The sequence below is a fragment of the Zingiber officinale genome, chromosome 8B (genome assembly GCF_018446385.1).
Source record: "Zingiber officinale cultivar Zhangliang chromosome 8B, Zo_v1.1, whole genome shotgun sequence".
In the NCBI taxonomy this organism is placed as follows: Eukaryota; Viridiplantae; Streptophyta; class Magnoliopsida; order Zingiberales; family Zingiberaceae; genus Zingiber; species Zingiber officinale.
The window spans coordinates 59,111,799-59,130,199 of record NC_056001.1 but is presented as its reverse complement, the minus strand read 5'-3'; the positions used below and the strand labels follow the sequence as shown (position 1 = coordinate 59,130,199).

Here is an 18,401-nt window from a genome sequence, read left to right as displayed (position 1 = left end):
TTTCGAATTTGTGATTCGATTGTTCTTTTTGGTTAACCTAGAGTTATTTAAGAAAATTAAATATTAGCTTTCCTTAAAAGGCTTTGTCTAGGCGGTGGTGGTTGCTCTCATATCCAAGAAGGCCATGTGCCTCGCCATGCAGTCCTGGAAGGCAATTTTGGAAATTAATATTTAATGAAATTAATAACATAGGTGGATTTGAATCAATAGTGTTAAGTTCCGCTTGCGATTCAAATCTAAACCATTAATAACAGATAAGTTAAATTTGGAATCAATGATGTTAAGTTCCGTCTGTGATTCCTAATTTAATTTCTAAAGAACACAATGTTGATACAGTCTGACCTGGCTGTTGTTTTGATGTTGACACTGATTTAAGTTTGTATCAGATATTAATTAATGATCAAGGTTGATCATGTGGAAAGGAAAAGTCCAAGTACGGATACTTGGCACGCGAAGTCGGAGAGGGCTCGGTAGCTCGTTCTCCGGACTAGGTCAGAGAGGGCTCGGTAGCTCGTTCTCTGGACCGGACGAAGTCGGAGAGGGCTCGGTAGCTCGTTCTCCGGACTAGGTCAGAGAGGGCTCGGTAGCTCGTTCTCTGGACCGGACGAAGTCGGAGAGGGCTCGGCAGCTCGTTCTCCGGACTAGGTCAGAGAGGGCTCGGTAGCTCGTTCTCTGAAGTCGGAGAGAGCTCGGCAGCTCGTTCTCCTGACTAAGTCAGAGAGGGCTTGGTAGCTCGTTCTCTGGACCAGGAAGACGTTAGGGTTTAGGGCTGGAAGACTCTAAAACTAACACAGGGACATTGGATCGGTCTGTTGACCGATCCAGTGATACCTTAGGTATCTGATCGATCTGTGGACCGATCAGAAACCACACAGAAGCTTTCTGTGGGTTATCTGATCGGTCTGTGGACCGATCAGTTACCACACAGAAGACTTCTGTGGGCTATCTGATCGGTCTGGTGACCGATCAGGAACAAGCGACGAAGACTCAGAACCGTAAGGGGACCGGTATGTGGACCGATCCACACACAGGCTGATCGGTCCACAGACCGATCATAGTCTTCCCAGACCGATCAGGATGAGTCCTGATCGGTCCAGATAGCTATGGATCGGTCTGTTGACCGATCCACAACATGTCGTTCGTTTCTGCTGCTTCTCTGATATTTCTGATTCATTTCTGATTCACCTGATCAAATCATCTGCTGTGAGATTTTTAAGTTGCAGGTTGCAGGTATCGTGCCATTGGTTAATTTCAAATGAAGCTCCATCAGAAGAATAAGAACAAGCGCCCTTTATGCTGTATTTCACTACAAGTGATTTAATTCGAGCTTCAACGTTCACTGGCCGCGATCAGTTGGACTCTTGCTCATTGGTTCGAGCTCAGAGACACCAGTGAAGACCATGGATGGTATTGGTGTGAGTTCAGAGAACCAGATGAGAAGGAAGAGTGATTGGCGACGCCTGAGTTGGTTGCAGTGATTCGACACAGGTGACAGTGATTCGGGACAGTGAGAAAGCAGAATAAGAAGAAGGAAGAAGAGAGGTTTGCTAAGGTTCTGGAAAAACTCTCTCTGTCGATCAAGCAAGAGGCTGTGTGTTGTTGAGCTCTTGGCTGAAGACTTCCTTCTGTCTTTGCGTGCGTTTTGCTTCGTGGCTGTAAGTTTCATTTGTTCAATCCTTTAGCCACTGAACTCTGTAAGTCATTGTGCTTTATTTTCAAATCTATTCTGTGACTTTTGTGGAGAGGTTACTCCACCGAGAAGGAGGAATACTTAGCCGGAATTTGTCCGGGGTGTGATCTACCGAAAGATCAAGGGATCGTCCACCTTACGGACACGCCGAGGAGTAGGGGCAAGTTATCCCTGAACCTCGTACATCGTTTTGTTAGTGGTGATTGTTTTCCTTCTTTGCATCAGTTTTCTTTTTGTTTATTTCCGCTGTGCTAACAAAGTTTTGTGAGAAAATTGATTGAGTTTTAGAGGAGGCTATTCACACCCCCCTCTCTAGCCATCTGAAGGTCCTAACAAGTGGTATCAGAGCAATGCACTCTTCATCCGGATTAACACCTTAAAGAGCAAGAAGATGGCTATGAAGGAAGGTTTTAGTACCAATCGCCCACCCTACTTCGACGGAGCGGACTTCCAATATTGGAAGAGTCGTATGGAGTATTATCTCAAGACCGACATCTCCATGTGGTTCTCGGTCAAGGAAGGTTTCACACCTCCGAAGGATGAAGAAGGTAAGGAACTAGAATCGTCGAGGTGGTCCGCCGAGCAAACTCGCAAAGGACAAGTCGATGCCAAGGCGGTGGTCACACTACAATGTGGAATAGCCAAAGATCAACTTGTCAAGGTAGGTCCATTTGTGAGTGCAAAGGATTTGTGGAACAAGCTCATCGAGCTCCAAGAAGGAACTCGAGACTCTCGGATCGCCAAGAGAGACTTGTCCCTAAACCAACTACAAAATCTCACCATGAAGGAGAGCGAAACGGTAAGTGAACTACACGGAAGGTTCAAAGAGATCATCAATGGTCTTCACTCCGTAGATGAACGCGTAGAAAATCGCGATCTTGTAAGGTACGCTCTCAAAGCCTTTCCGAGGAATGCCTTGTGGTCATCTATGGTAGATGCCTACAAGGTCTCCAAGGACCTTTCAATTGTTAAGTTAGATGAATTCTTTTGTGAAATGGAACTTCATGAATTTGCTAACAAGGGTCAAAAGGAGAAAGGTATTGCTTTAGTTGCAAGAGAAAAGAGCAAGGATGGAAGAAGGAAGAAAGAAAAGAAGAAGGAGAAAGAAATTCCTACATCCTCATCCTCCTCCGAGTCCGATGATGAAGGTGGATCATCATCAAGCGAAATGACCAACTTCGTGAGAAGAATCATGAGAAGGAGCCGGAGATTCAAAGGGAAAGGTAAGTCTATTGATCAAAATATTGATAAGACTAACGTTACGTGTTATGAGTGTAGCAAGAAAGGACACTATCGGAGCGAGTGTCCAAAACTCAAGAAGAAGGAGGAAAGGGCCAAGAAGAAGAAAGCTATCAAAGCTTCTTGGGATGAATCCTCCTCAAGCTCATCGGAGGAAGAGAAGGAGAAAAGCACTCGTCAATTAGCACTCATGGCAAGGGAGGAATCGGACTCCGGAAGTGATACATCAGCCGCGGCTTCATCATCTTCGGATGATGAAGAGGTAACTTCTCCGCATTTAGAAAAATGCTACAGGACTATTGCTCATTTATCTACTTTGCTTAAGAAATCAAAAACTGAAATTAGATCATTAAAAGATGAAGTAGAACACTTGAAGACTCTTAGGGAAGATGAGGTTGATGGCCTTCATCAAGAGCTTCTTGAGGATGAAAACAAAGCCTTAAAGAGTGAAGTTGAGAAACTTAAGAAAATGCTTGAGAAATTCTCAACTAGCTCTAAGACCTTAGATATGATTCTAAATGCCCAAAGGGCGGTCTACAACAAGGCTGGATTAGGATATCAACCTAAGGAGTCTAGTTTCATTTCCTTAGTGTCTAGAACCCAATTTCATAGATCACATGCTTCTAGGGTTCATGAGACTAGGAAGGGTGTGACCAAGGCATGGGTTCCTAGGTCTTTCATTGTAGATGCATTAGGTCCCAAGATTTGGGTACCTAAAACATCTATCTTTCGTGTCTTGTAGGCATTTGTCAAGGGGGAGCATCTATCAACTTGGTTTGTTGATAGTGGATGCTCTAAGCACATGACCGGGGACAAGTCACTCTTTACTACCTTTCAAAACAAAAATAGATGTAATGTGTCCTTTGGTAATAATGGTAGTCTTAAGGTTATAGGAGTTGGAGATATTCAAATATCTGAATGTCTCCAAATCAAAAATGTCCTTCTAGTCAAGGGGATGACTTTTAATTTCCTAAGTGTCAGCCAATTGTGTGATATGGGTTACACAATTGAGTTTCATTCAAGTCAATGTCTGGTCAAGCACATTGACACACTTGACACGGTACTAGTAGGCACAAGGGTAGACAACATTTATCAAGTATCTTTTAAAAGTGCTACTAATGCCTCTGCTAAGTGTCTCATGTCAAAAGAAGAAGAATCATGGCTGTGGCATAGAAGGTTGGCCCACGTAAACATGAAGAACATTCGAAAGCTGGCCAACAAAGGATTAGTGCGAGATTTACCAAGCATCAAGTATCAAAAGACAAAATTATGTGATGCATGTCAAAAGGGTAAGCAAACAAAAGCGGCTCATAAAGGTAAAAGCGCTGTAAGTACATCTACTGCTTTAGATTTATTGCATATGGATTTGTTTGATTGCAGTAATGTTATTTCATTAAATGGAAGTAGATACTGCTTAGTGATCATTGATGATTTTACTAGATATACATGGACCTTCTTTTTGAAAAATAAGGATCAAACCATAGAGGTTTTTGTTTCTTTTTGTAGAAGAACTGAAAATGAAAAATCAACAACAATTAAAACAATTAGAAGTGATCATGGTGGAGAATTTTAAAACCATAGATTTTTAGAATTTTGTCAAGAAAAAGGATATATGCATGAGTTCTCTACTCCAAGGACCCCACAACAAAATGGGGTTGTTGAGAGAAAGAACCGAGTCTTGCAAGACACTGCACGAAGCATGCTCAATGAGTACTCATTACCGAGCTACTTATGGGCTGAAGCGGTAAATACCGCTTGCTATGTGCAAAACCGAGTCTTGATACATAGGTTTTTAGGAAAGACTCCCCATGAACTTTGGTTTGGGAAACCCCCTACAATTAAACATCTTAGGGTGTTTGGTTGTAAGATGTTTATCTTGAACACCAAGGATCATCTTGGAAAGTTCACGGCTAAGGCTGACGAAGGGATACTAGTCGGGTACTCTCTCACCATCAAAGCCTATCGAGTCTACAACAATAGGACTAAATTGATTGAAGAGTCCTCGGATGTAGCATTTGAAGAAATCCCTAAATCAAATGATCAATCAAGGGATGTAGGAGAAATTCAATTTGAACTTAGAAATCTAAGTTTAAATGATCAAAACATAGAGAGAGTCGAAGTTGACTCCGATGACGATGAGCAAAGGAAAGAGAGAGCTCAGTCTGATCCTTTACCTGATACTGAGCCCTTGCCTGTGTCTAGTGAGATCACTCATGAGGCACCGTCAACACCAAGGCAATCTAGGATAGCCTATAGTCATCCCCAAGACCAGATTGTGGGAGACATTCAACAAGGGGTTAGGACTAGGTCATTCTTGAGAAATGAGTATAATGAGGTCGCCTTGATCTCAGAAATCGAACCAAAATTAGTTGATGAGGCATTGCATGATCCTGATTGAATCATAGCTATGCAAGATGAGTTAGGTCAATTTGAAAGGAGCCAAGTGTGAGACTTAGTTCCTAGACCTAAGAAGACCACCATTATTGGAACCAAATGGGTCTTCAAAAATAAGTTAAACTAAAGGGGAGAAGTCATAAGAAACAAGGCAAGACTTGTAGCCAAGGGCTATAGTCAAGTCGAAGGCCTCGATTATGATGAGACTTATGCTCCCGTGGCCCGATTAGAGTCCATTCGTTTAATGCTAGCTTTTGCTGCACATAGAGGTTTCAAGCTCTATCAAATGGATGTTAAATCAGCCTTCTTAAATGGTTTCATTAAAGAAGAGGTCTATGTTGAACAACCACCGGGGTTTGTGAATACCGAATCTCCAAACCACGTGTACAAGCTCAAGAAAGCTCTTTATGGGCTTAAACAAGCACCTCGAGCTTGGTACGAAAGGTTGTCAACTTACTTACTAGAAAAGGGTTTTGTAAGAGGTCAAATATACCCAACACTATTTCTGTGTAGAGATGGTGAAAACATATTTGTAGCCCAGGTGTATGTCGATGACATAATTTGTGGCTCAAATAACAAGCGTTATTTGAATGAATTTATCACTCACATGGAAAGTGAGTTTGAGATAAGTCTAGTGGGAGAATTGACATTCTTCTTTGGACTTGAAATCAAACAAACTCGAGATGATATTTATGTCCATCAGACAAAATACACTCAAGAGATGCTCAAGAAATTCAAAATGAGTGATTCTAAGGAAGTATCCACTCCAATGACAACAAACACTCGCCTTGACAATGATGAGAATGGAAAACCAGTTGATCTAATGCAATATAGAAGCATGATCGGTAGTCTTCTATATCTCACAGCTAGTCGACCAGACATACTTTTTGCTGTGGGCATGTGTGCTAGATATCAAGTCTGTGCCAAGGAATCTCATTTAATTACAGTTAAGAGAATTCTGAGATACCTTAAGGGCACAATTAGAGTAGGTCTATGGTACCCTCGTACGGAGTCTTTTGACTTGATAGGTTATACCGACTCCGATTATGCTGGGTGCAAATTGGATCGGAAAAGTACTAGTGGGGGTTGCCAATTTCTAGGTTCATCATTGGTTAGTTGGTCAAGTCGGAAGCAACATTGCGTTGCTCTCTCCACAACCGAGGCTGAATACATTGTCATGGGAGAGAGTGTGTCACAATTGTTGTGGATGATCCACACTCTAGAAGATTATGGACTTTTGTATAAGGGAGTGCAAGTGTTGTGTGACAACATCAGCACAATAAACCTAACAAAAAATCCAGTCCATCACTCAAGGACCAAACATATTGAAGTGCGTCATCACTTCATTAGAGATCACGTAGCTAGGGGAGACATTGCACTCACATATGTTGAGTCAAAGTTAAACCTAGCCGATATTTTCACCAAACCTCTTCCGGAAAATGAATTTAGTCATTTGAGAAGAGAATTGAGAATGTGTTTGGCTCAATAAGCCATTAGGACCCCATCATGATCAATAAGGACAATTAAAACAAGAAGAGAAATAGGGATATTAATTTGGGCAACTTGGGGACATCTCACACAAACTATAAGGTTTAACAAAGTGTTTTTGTTTGCTAGAAATGGGGTGAGATGCTAGGATCAGCCGAATTATTCAAAATGTATCATGCATCCCTTGAATAATTAGGTTGAAGAGACATCAATTGAGTATGGGAAATACCATTACATAATTCATGTGTATTTGATTCCTAGATCTTACTCATATATTCCAACCAAGGAAACTTGGTTGGATCTTTATCTAGAGATAATGTAATTTTGGTTGATAGACTGTTTGATACATTTGAACGATACTTTTCATGATTTTGATTGAAACTAGGACAAGTCTTTGAAAGAATGATAGTAAGTTGGTTATTTTTTTGACAAACTTGAAACTGAACATAACAAGTCGAAAATTTCAGTTTTCAGGCCTTAAGTTGCCTGTTTTCTAAATGTCTGAGATTTTTGGGCTATAAACAATTTCAGACCATAATTTTTAGGAAATAGTTATGCTTGTAGATCCTCCAGGTTCTAGGTACTGAACTTGGAAGTTTTCCTGGAGACACTTCTACGAATTATCGAACATCTCTACGAATTTCAGTTACTGAAATTACTGAAAAATTTAAGTTTCAGACACTGATCGGTCTACGGACGGATCTCTCCACCCTTTTGTGTGTAATCCCGGACCGATCAGGTCAGCCTGGCACGCAGAGCCCGCTACTGATCATTTTCTGATCGGTCTACAGACCGATCAGGTAGTTCCCTGATCGGTCCAGGGACCGATCATGTCAATCTGGTACGCAGAGGGCTACTGATCGCCTTCTGATCGGTCTACAGACCGATCAGAAGGTTCCCTGATCGGTCCAGGGACCGATCAGCGACTGCTGATCATCTCCTGATCGGTCTACAGACCGATCAGGGTGTTCCTGGGTCGGTCCATGGACCGATCAGGAGGCTCCTGATACCTCCTGATCGGACAATCGTCCGATCATTTCATCATCTGTACACCCATCATCTCCCTTAAAACTTCCCGATCCTTTCTTTTCCCTTTTCACGCGGAAGCCCTAGCCGACTCTTCCCTACTCCTCACTTCTTCTCCTCTCTTTGCACGCTGGAACCCTAGCCAAAGATCTAGCCATCCGAAGCTCTAGCCATCCCAGCAGCCACACGATACTTCAATGGCACCAAGGTAACTCCTTACTTCTCTAGAACTTGGCATTTCGGTTTCATTTCTCATCATATATGTGTGTTTTCTTTTGTTTCGGGGGTTGGTGGCTCCGGTGCTCACTTACTTGACCCATTATATCACATTGTTACACCTTAGGAAGAAACCAATGGGTGAGGGGACCTCTAAGTCACCTGAGAAGTCTAAGTCTAAGGCTCCCTCTCGACCTCAACCATCTGTCTCCGGGAGATTTCCAAACCACCAGTTTGAGGAAGCTTTTAGACAAAGAACCTTTAAATTACTCCCTTGTAGGTCTGTAGATCGAAAATTCATGGACGAATTTTGTACAACTGTGTCAGAAATCATTGCCTACTACAAACTTGATACACTTGTCTATTTAGAACGAGATATCAACTATGACTTAGTATCGGAGTTTTATAACAATCTTCATCAAACTACTGATGTAAGTTATAAAACAAAAGTTGCTAAGCGGACTCTTGATTTCAGTTTCTCAGCTTTCTTTGACTATCTAGCTTGCCGGAGGTATTCCGGAGATGTCTTTTCGATATATCCTGACCTACCAGACCCCCTACCCTCACCTTTTGATGTCACACCTGACTCCGTCTATGAGTATTTCTTCAGACAACCTAGACCGGGTGGGCTAGATGAATTAGATGTTGATTTTCCTACTTTTGCAGCCTTGAGATTATCTCCTCAAGATTATATTCTTTTTAAAATTGTCACGAACTGCCTTCTGCCTATCACATCTAAATCATTGTCTGAGATCCGACCATATCATTGCCTGATGCTTTATGGATTGCGTCGGCGTCTCGACTTTGACATCATGTCCAGCATCTACTCTTCGATCATTTCCTATAGTGAGCCCAACAACTTCACTGTTTATATGCCTTATGGGCATATCATTACAGATTGGCTCGAGACCCTTCAGGTTGATGTCTCCAAGGGTAGAATAGTCAAGATGGTCAGGCAGGACTGCAGACTTGGGAAACGGGCATTTTCCAAGTCTGGCATCATAGGACAGGATGAGGACGTTCGGTGGAAGGATGGGAGAGCACTAGGTGAGTTACCACGGGGACCTCCACGGCAGGTTGCTGCTGCTGCTGCTCCTCCTGCTGACGATGGAGAGGCAGATCCTGATCTGCGCTGGCAGATCGCCGAGCTGGAGAGTCGCTTTGATCGGCACGATGAGCTGCTGGTTGCTGAGCTCCACGGGCTGCGCGTTCGGATTGACCAGCGTTACGATGATTTACGCAGTCAGCAGTTGGCGACACATCAGACAATCATGGGATGGATGGCTAGATACCCACCTCCGCAGGATTTCCCGGGCTATACATCCTCGAGCGGCGGCATGCCACCTCAGGGACCCACTCCTCCCGTTGATGATGCTGATGCTCCTCATGATGAGGAGGCTGATTGATACACATGGTTCTATGCTGTCATTCTGATTATCTATGTTTTGGATGTTGTTTGTTGGATATTTATGTCTGACCTGGATACTTGCTGCTTTCATCTATTTATGCTGTTCATTTTCTTGTCTTTCTTTATGTTTCACCTCTTATTGGTTTTTAATATGCTGTTCATATGCCATGACTTGTATGTCTCTTATCTCTTTATCCCCGTCTTATAATACACTTAGAGGGTATTCTAGGTGAATTAAGAAAAAGACAGTATGGGTTAAGGGGGAATCCTTTAACGTTTTCTTTCCTAATTCACACCTTTTCGGTGTTTGACAAAGGGGGAGAAGATAACTAAGTTTAGAGATAAATGGAAGTTTGGCTTGAGGGGGAGGACCTTGATTCCCCTATCCTTACATGATGTTGTATCTGCTTTAGGGGGAGGATCTTGATTCCCTTAAAATTGAAATATGAACATTTCTGATCTAAACTTAAATCGTGTTGTCAAACAACAAAAAGGGGGAGATTGCTGATACAGTCTGACCTGGTTGTTGTTTTGATGTTGACACTGATTTAAGTTTGTATCAGAAATTAATTAATGATCAAGGTTGATCATGTGGAAAGGAAAAGTCCAAGTACGGATACTTGGCACGCGAAGTCGGAGAGGGCTCGGTAGCTCGTTCTCTGGACTAGGTCAGAGAGGGCTCGGTAGCTCGTTCTCTGGACCGGACGAAGTCGGAGATGGCTCGGTAGCTCATTCTCCGGACTAGGTCAGAGAGGGCTCGGTAGCTCGTTCTCTGGACCGGACGAAGTCGGAGAGGGCTCGGCAGCTCGTTCTCTGGACTAGGTCAGAGAGGGCTCGGTAGCTCGTTCTCTGGACCGGACGAAGTCGGAGAGGGCTCGGTAGCTCGTTCTCCGGACTAGGTCAGAGAGGGCTCGGTAGCTCGTTCTCTGGACTGGACGAAGTCGGAGAGAGCTCGGCAGCTCGTTCTCCGGACTAAGTCAGAGAGGGCTTGGTAGCTCGTTCTCTGGACCAGGAAGACGTTAGGGTTTAGGGCTGGAAGACTCTAAAACTAACACAGGGACATTGGATCGGTCTGTTGACCGATCCAGTGATACCTTAGGTATCTGATCGGTCTGTGGACCGATCAGAAACCACACAGAAGCTTTCTGTGGGTTATCTGATCGGTCTGTGGACCGATCAGTTACCACACAGAAGACTTCTGTGGGCTATCTGATCGGTCTGGTGACCGATCAGGAATAAGCGACGAAGACTCAGAACCGTAAGGGGACCGGTATGTGGACCGATCCACACACAGGCTGATCGGTCCACAGACCGATCATAGTCTTCCCAGACCGATCAGGATGAGTCCTGATCGGTCCAGATAGCTATGGATCGGTCTGTTGACCGATCCACAACATGTCGTTCGTTTCTGCTGCTTCTCTGATATTTCTGATTCACTTCTGATTCACCTGATCAAATCATCTGCTGTGAGATTTTTAAGTTGCAGGTTGCAGGTATCGTGCCATTGGTTAATTTCAAATGAAGCTCCATCAGAAGAATAAGAACAAGCGCCCTTTATGCTGTATTTCACTGCAAGTGATGCAATTCGAGCTTCAACGTTCACTGGCCGCGATCAGTTGGACTCTTGCTCATTGGTTCGAGCTCAGAGACACCAGTGAAGACCATGGATGGTATTGGTGTGAGTTTAGATAACCAGATGAGAAGGAAGAGTGATTGGCGACGCCTGAGTTGGTTGCAGTGATTCGACACAGGCGACAGTGATTCGGGACAGTGAGAAAGCAGAATAAGAAGAAGGAAGAAGAGAGGTTTGCTAAGGTTCTGGAAAAACTCTCTCTGTCGATCAAGCAAGAGGCTGTGTGTTGTTGAGCTCTTGGCTGAAGACTTCCTTCTGTCTTTGCGTGCATTTTGCTTCGTGGCTGTAAGTTTCATTTGTTCAATCCTTTAGCCACTGAACTCTATAAGTCATTGTGCTTTATTTTCAAATCTATTCTATGACTTTTGTGGAGATGTTACTCCACCGAGAAGGAGGAATACTTAGCCGGAATTTGTCCGGGGTGTGATCTACCGAAAGATCAAGGGATCGTCCACCTTACGGACACGCCGAGGAGTAGGGGCAAGTTATCCCTGAACCTCGTACATCGTTTTGTTAGTGGTGATTGTTTTCCTTCTTTGCATCAGTTTTCTTTTTGTTTATTTCCGCTGTGCTAACAAAGTTTTGTGAGAAAATTGATTGAGTTTTAGAGGAGGTTATTCACACCCCCCCTCTCTAGCCATCCGAAGGTCCTAACACACAATAGGTTATTTTAGGAAAGGTTCGACACTTGTACAAAAAAATTTTGTACAGTGGAACCGCTACGTTTTCTTAGGACTAACTAACACTTTTGTCATCCATGGAGGAGACAAATGTTCTTATTATTGAGGCAAATATTGATTAAGAAGTTGAAGAAAGTAAGGATAGTCCATTTGATAAAAAGAAACGAAAAAAGACTTCAAAGGTTTGGGAAGACTTTAGTGAAGTTACTCTTGCTAATGGCATAAGAAAAGTCAAATGCAACCACTCTTGCCAATTATTTTCAAATAATAAGGATGGTGCCACAACACAATTGTTTAGACATCTAAAAAGTTGTACATGGCGCCAAATTTTATTGAACAAGGGTCAAAAATAACTTCATCTTGCTCAAACTGTAACTTCTATCAGTACGAGTGAATTAACAAACTTCAAATATGATAAAGGGAGAATTAGAGAAGCTATGTCTCATATGATTATGGTGTGAGTTACCATTTAATTTTGTTGAGTATGATTTGTTCAATGCCTTAATGAGAACGGCTACTCCAAATTATCAAAGTATTTCGCGTGCAACAGCTAAAGTAGATTGTATAATGAGCTATGAGATGGAGAAAAAAAGGATCAAGTCCATGTTGAAAGATATAAATAGAGTTAGCATCACAACAAATTTATGGAGATCAGGGCAGAAACTCAAATACATGGTTTTAACATATCATTTCATAGATTCTGATTAGAGATTGCAAAAGAGGATCTTAATTTTTTGTAATGTTCCACCTCCTCATACCGGAATTGTCTTACATGATGCTTTATATAAATGTTTGCAAGAATGGGGTATAGAAAATAAAGTGTGGACAATTACTGTTGATAATGCCTCTAACAATGATTCTGCAGTAAGAATTTTAAGAGAAAATCTTTTGTTCCAAAAGAAACTTCCTTTAAATGGACAACTATTTCATGTTAGATGTTGTGCTCATATTTTAAATATTTTAGTTCAAGATGGATTATCTGAAATTCAGAGTATAATTGAAAATGTTCGAGAAAGTGTAAAGCACATTTTAGCTTCTGAGGCACGCCTTCATATTTTTTCTGACATGACCAAACAATTGAGGTTATCATCAAAAAAGTTAATTTTGGATTGTTGCACTCGGTGGAATGCTACTTATGCCATGCTTGCCTCGGCTTTGGAGTTCAAAGATGTATTTCCTCGTTATCAACAAAGAGATTCTGATTATCAATATTTACTAAGCGAAGAGGATTGAGTTCGTGTTCAAGAAGTTTATTCATTTTTGGAGCTTTTTAATGAATTCACAAAAATCATCTCAGGTATCAATTTCAATTAGTTAAATATTTATTTTAATAGACTCATGTGAATGTTTTTATCTAGTTATTCTCTCAAATTATTTACAACCCTAACCTCCACTTATTTATTTGATACTAAACCATCCAATTTCATATGTATTACAGGTAGTGAATATCTTACTTCAAATTTATTTCTTCCTGAACTTTAGCAAGCGAAAGAGATACTAGATCAACAAATTTTAATTGGGAGTTCATTCATAAAAGCAATGACTATAAAGATGAAGACTAAATTTGATAAGTACTGGGGTCAATGCAATTTGGTAATCTCTATAGCTGCTATTTTAGATCCTAGGAACAAAATGAAGCTTATTGAATTTGCTATTCCTATAATTTATGAGCATGAAGTTAGTGTCAATCAAATTGTTTTAGTGAAGAATAGTTTGTACGAGTTATACAATGAATATGTCACTACACATGTAGAAAAAAAAAATCCAACAAAAATCTCAATGGTGATGGTTTTGACCTCACTTTAAATGCAAATAATGAGAAAGGAAAAACTATTGTAACAGGACGGTCAAAGTTTGATAATTTTATAAGAAATATTGATACTGTTCAACATGGCAAGTCTGAATTAGACATCTATTTAGATGATGATGTTTATATATGTCAAAATGATGAAACTCACTTTGATGCATTAGAGTGGTGGAAAACAAATAATCTCAAATATCGAATTTTGTCAAAGATGGCTTGTGATATATTATCTATTCCCATTACTATTGTTGCTTCAGAATCAACTTTTAGTGCTAGTGGTAGGGTGATCGATAATTATCTTGCTTCATTAGGAGTTGAAACAATTCAAGTTCTACTTTGTGGTGAGGATTGGTTTCGTCATCTTTATGGTATCAAAAGAAAGAAAAAGGTAACTCATTATTTATTTTTATGTTTTTTGTTTGTAATTTAGTATTTAACTTATGATATTTTAATTTTGAATAGGATCACAAGGAAGATGTGAAGGAGTACAATTTATCTTAGGCATTTTCATATGCTAAATCAATGATTTTTGACGGTATATTTTTATTAAATTATTGATTCTTTAATATTGTTTGCTCACTTTGATGCTAACCCTTCTAATCTTTATTTAGTATGCTAATATAAGTAATTGAACTAAATTCAATTAACTCCTTATACTTTGCCTCTCACTATGGTATAAAATGACACTCAATCTTAATTGTAGATTTTTTTTATTTTCTTTTTAGGATGAGAAAGGCTGAAAGGGTTAAGGTGAGTGTTTGCCTCTTTGGTCTTTGGAGATGGGAAAGATGCATTCTGGAGACGCAGCAATTTAGTGATATTTTTGTAATAAAGTATGACTTCTTATTTTAAAGTTATGAATTAGAAGTTGGATACTCTATATAATTGTTTTGTGATTTTGGTACCCAAGTTATATTCTCATGTGATTTATTTATTTGAGTTATGAATTATAGATACTATTTGCCTATTTGGTGTATTTTTAAAGTTTTTATAAATAATATTTCTTTATTATGATAATTAAAGAATATTTATCTTACCGATTTTTAGTAATGAAGTTTATGACAAACTTTATTAAGCTTATAAATAAACAAATAAGTTTTTATCAAACAAATATTTATAATTACTTTTTTAAACAAACAAGCAAGCTCGACTTAAAGCTTGGTAATGGCTAAACAAGCCGAGCTTGTTAGTGCCTAAACAAGCCGAGCTTGTTTCGAATTCGAACCAAGCTCGATTCGAGCTTGTTTAAAAGCTCGATACTAGTTAAACGAGCCAAGCTCAAGTCCGATTTTAAAAAATATAAATCAAGCCAAGTTTAAACAGTCATTTCAAAAACTTGATTAATTTTATGCTCGGCTCGACTCGATATTCTTATCAATCCTGAACACTATAAATCTTAACTTGGCTCGACTCGTTTATAGTCATACAAAGAATACCACTAAAAGAACCTTCCTTAAGTGAAGGCCATTACAATGATTTGGCCGGCCCATTAACCATTGCGATTAACGGCCCATGATGCGCCTTTCAAAAACCCTTCTCCTTCCCCGAAGGCTTCCTGCAACTGACGCCGGTACGGTGAAGTTACCCCCCTTTTTTCTTCAGCTGCTTTAAGTTACCTCGGCGGTTCTTTTTTCTTCTATCTTCCGCTCCCGGCCGTTGCTGTGCCGCTATCATGGCGGAGGACGATGCCATTGCTCACCGGCTGCTTTTCCTGCTCATGCTTTTCGTGCTGTCGACGGCCCCGGTGGTGTGCCGTCACCATTCGCGGCGGAGCACCGGATCTCCTGGAACCACCACTCTCGACGTCTCCGCCGGCCTCGCCCAAGCGCTCCGCGCCGTCTCGTTCGTTCCCACCGCCCATTTGTCAACGCATAACCTCTCCGCGGCGGGGGAGGCTATCTCAATCTCACTCCACTCCCGCGATTTTCTCCCTTCCTCCGGTGGCCACCGCCATGCCGACTACAGAGAACTCACACTCGCTCGCCTCCGCCGAGACGCCGCCCGTGTCCGTGCCATCACCGCCCGCGCGGCCCTCGCGGTTGGCGGCGTCGCGGCCGCCGATCTGAAGCCAGTGGCGGAAGAGAAGTTTCTGCAGAGCACCGCGGCGGAGACGATCGAGGGACCTGTCGTTTCCGGAACTAGCCTAGGCAGCGGCGAGTACTTCTCTCGGGTGAGCGTCGGCAGTCCGGCGAGACCGCTGTACATGGTACTCGACACTGGGAGCGATGTGAGTTGGATCCAGTGCCTCCCCTGCGAGGACTGCTACCAGCAGTCCGACCCCGTGTACGACGCCTCCGCCTCCTCCTCCTCCGCCCCTATTTCCTGCGATTCCTCCCAGTGCCGCGCCCTCGAAGTCTCCGCCTGCCGGAATTCCACTCCCACCGGCGATGGGAGTTGTCTTTACCAGGTCAGTTACGGAGACGGATCGTATACGGTGGGGGAATTCATCACCGAGACGCTGACTCTAGGGGGTTCGGAGCCGGTTTCCGGCGTCGCCGTCGGCTGCGGCCATGACAATGAGGGCCTCTTTGTCGGCGCGGCCGGGCTGCTCGCCCTGGGCGGCGGGCCACTTTCCTTCCCCTCCCAGATCTCGGCTCGCTCCTTCTCCTATTGCCTAGTGGACCGCGACTCCCCAGGCTCCTCCACCCTCGACCTCAGCACCGACGCCGCGTCTCCCTCCAGCGGCGCGTCCGCCGTGACCGCGCCGCTTATCCGCAACCGCCAGCTCGAGACCTACTACTACGTCGGCCTGAGCGGGATCAGCGTCGGCGGGCAGATGCTCTCCATCTCGCCGTCCACCTTCGCGGTGGACGACCGCGGCGCCGGCGGAGTGATCATCGACTCCGGCACAGCCATCACCCGGCTGCCGAGCTCCGCCTACGAGTCTCTGCGGGAAGCATTCCGCGCCGGAACCTCCTCGCTCCCGCCCGCATCCGCCTTCTCGCTGTTCGACACCTGCTTCGACCTCTCCTCCCGGACGAGCGTGCAGGTCCCGACGGTGGGCTTCCACTTCCCTGGCAACCGGGAGCTCTCGCTGCCGGCGAAAAACTACCTAATCCCGGTCGACGGCACCGGCACCTACTGCCTAGCCTTCGCGCCGACCTCCGCGCCGCTGTCCATCATCGGCAACGTGCAGCAGCAGGGGACACGTGTCGGTTTCGATCTCAACAACTACTCGGTGGGCTTCACCGCTAACAAATGCTGACAGTAAGTACTAGTAAACACCTCCAACCACGTTGTTTACTTTGACAGCAAACAACGACGGCCAGAAAGGGCCAAAACCGCCAGCCTGTCCGACCTTTCATCTTCCTTCCCCTACACTACCAAACAATAAACCACTCACATTTTGCCGGATGTTTACTTCGACAGCCGAAGACCGAAGGCCTGGCGCCCACTCGGTGAAGCAGCACGAAACGAGGGCAAAGACGGTAAGTAAAAAAAAAATGCAATTATTAATATTTTGCAATTAGATTTTATTAATTAAATGCACGTAGTTTGTGTGTATCGGAATGCCTGGACGGTGGTTTGGCTGTTGCATATTAATATTGGCCGGTGAAAGAATTAATCGCGGGGCGAGGGTTTGGTGGGGAGTTTAATGTAGGCATTTAATGGATCTGCTGTAGCTCTTTTAACTGGGCGCAGCGTTTGCAGCCAATGGACTTAAATTAATTATAGGCTATTTAATTTAGGAGTTTGTAAATTAAATAGAATGGAAAGTGAAAAACGTAGTTGTGGGGATGGCTGTTGATGATTGTTCTTGGTCGTTGGGGGCCCACTCACATGGATAAACAGACTGTGTGGATCATGTCGTGGCCCGTGACCACTTTGATTTCTTTGTCGAAATCTTTGCTTTGCTCTGTATAAATTTTATAATATCTTTGCTATAAATATCTTATTGTGAGGGCTGATCTGCCGCGCGCGCGTCCGCGCCGGAGGGGCACGTCACGTGCGCGGCAGCGTCCATGCCGGAGGGGCGAGCAGCAGATAATATCTTTGCCATATGGTTGATAAAATTAATTAATATAATTTAAGATTTTTAATACTATTAATGATTTTTTTACAAATGTACTTAATCAATTTTTTATATTGATTCAGAAAAAAAATTATTTATTTTTATTTTAATTTATGGTTGAAATGGGTGAGAAATGTATTTTAAAAAAAATCCAGAAATTTTCTAAATCTGCATGGGCCTTTAATAAAATATTAAAAAATAATAAATTTTAACTTATTATCAAATCACACATCGTATTTTTGTATTTATTAAGTTATACATATCTTTTTAAAAATACCCCTCTTTTTATAAATGCAAAAATGAATTAGTTTTATAAAATTTTAAACATATTATTTTTATCTTTTGAAAAACAATAATTATTTTTTAATATCTCATAATGGATAAAAATTAGTATGGAATTAAAATTTGAAAGCATGATTATGCTCATGAGCGACTCAAGAATGATAATGGCCTTAATTTGGATTGAATATGATACGTATTATAATTTATTAACGGTATATTAGAACTGATGCACCTTTAACCTTGATTTCACATCCTAAATATGCTATTTTGACTTTTTAAAATTTATACAATTTTAAATAAATTTGACACAAATTAATTATTGGACATAGACTTATAATATACATTCATCAAGAGCACCAATATATTTATGAGACTCTTGACACTAAAATTTAAAAATTTAGAGGCAGTTTGAGTCAAAATTTATTAATAATGTTAGAAACATTCGAATTAATTCCAATTAGAAACAATGCATTACTACAAACCTTTAATTTCATAACTTAGATATCATGCCATGAATTTTTAAAATTTA

General features: G+C 42.1%; 1 protein-coding gene across 2 annotated transcripts; it reads left to right on the top strand.

The window, feature by feature from the left end:
- The first annotated feature begins 14,940 nt into the window (after nt 1-14,940).
- Nucleotides 14,941-17,443, top strand: LOC122015910 (protein ASPARTIC PROTEASE IN GUARD CELL 1-like). Of its 2 annotated transcripts, XR_006121005.1 has the most exons (3): nt 14,963-16,785; nt 16,948-17,006; nt 17,073-17,316. XR_006121005.1 is itself a non-coding variant. In XM_042573001.1 (2 exons), exon 1 carries the CDS (start codon nt 15,251-15,253, stop codon nt 16,781-16,783), a length of 1,533 nt encoding a protein of 510 aa, XP_042428935.1. In that variant the 5' UTR covers nt 14,941-15,250; the 3' UTR covers nt 16,784-16,785; nt 16,948-17,443. The 2 variants fall into 2 exon arrangements, 1 of the variants encoding a protein (XP_042428935.1); XM_042573001.1 differs by having other exon boundaries at nt 14,941-16,785; nt 16,948-17,443.
- The last annotated feature ends 958 nt before the right edge of the window (nt 17,444-18,401 follow it).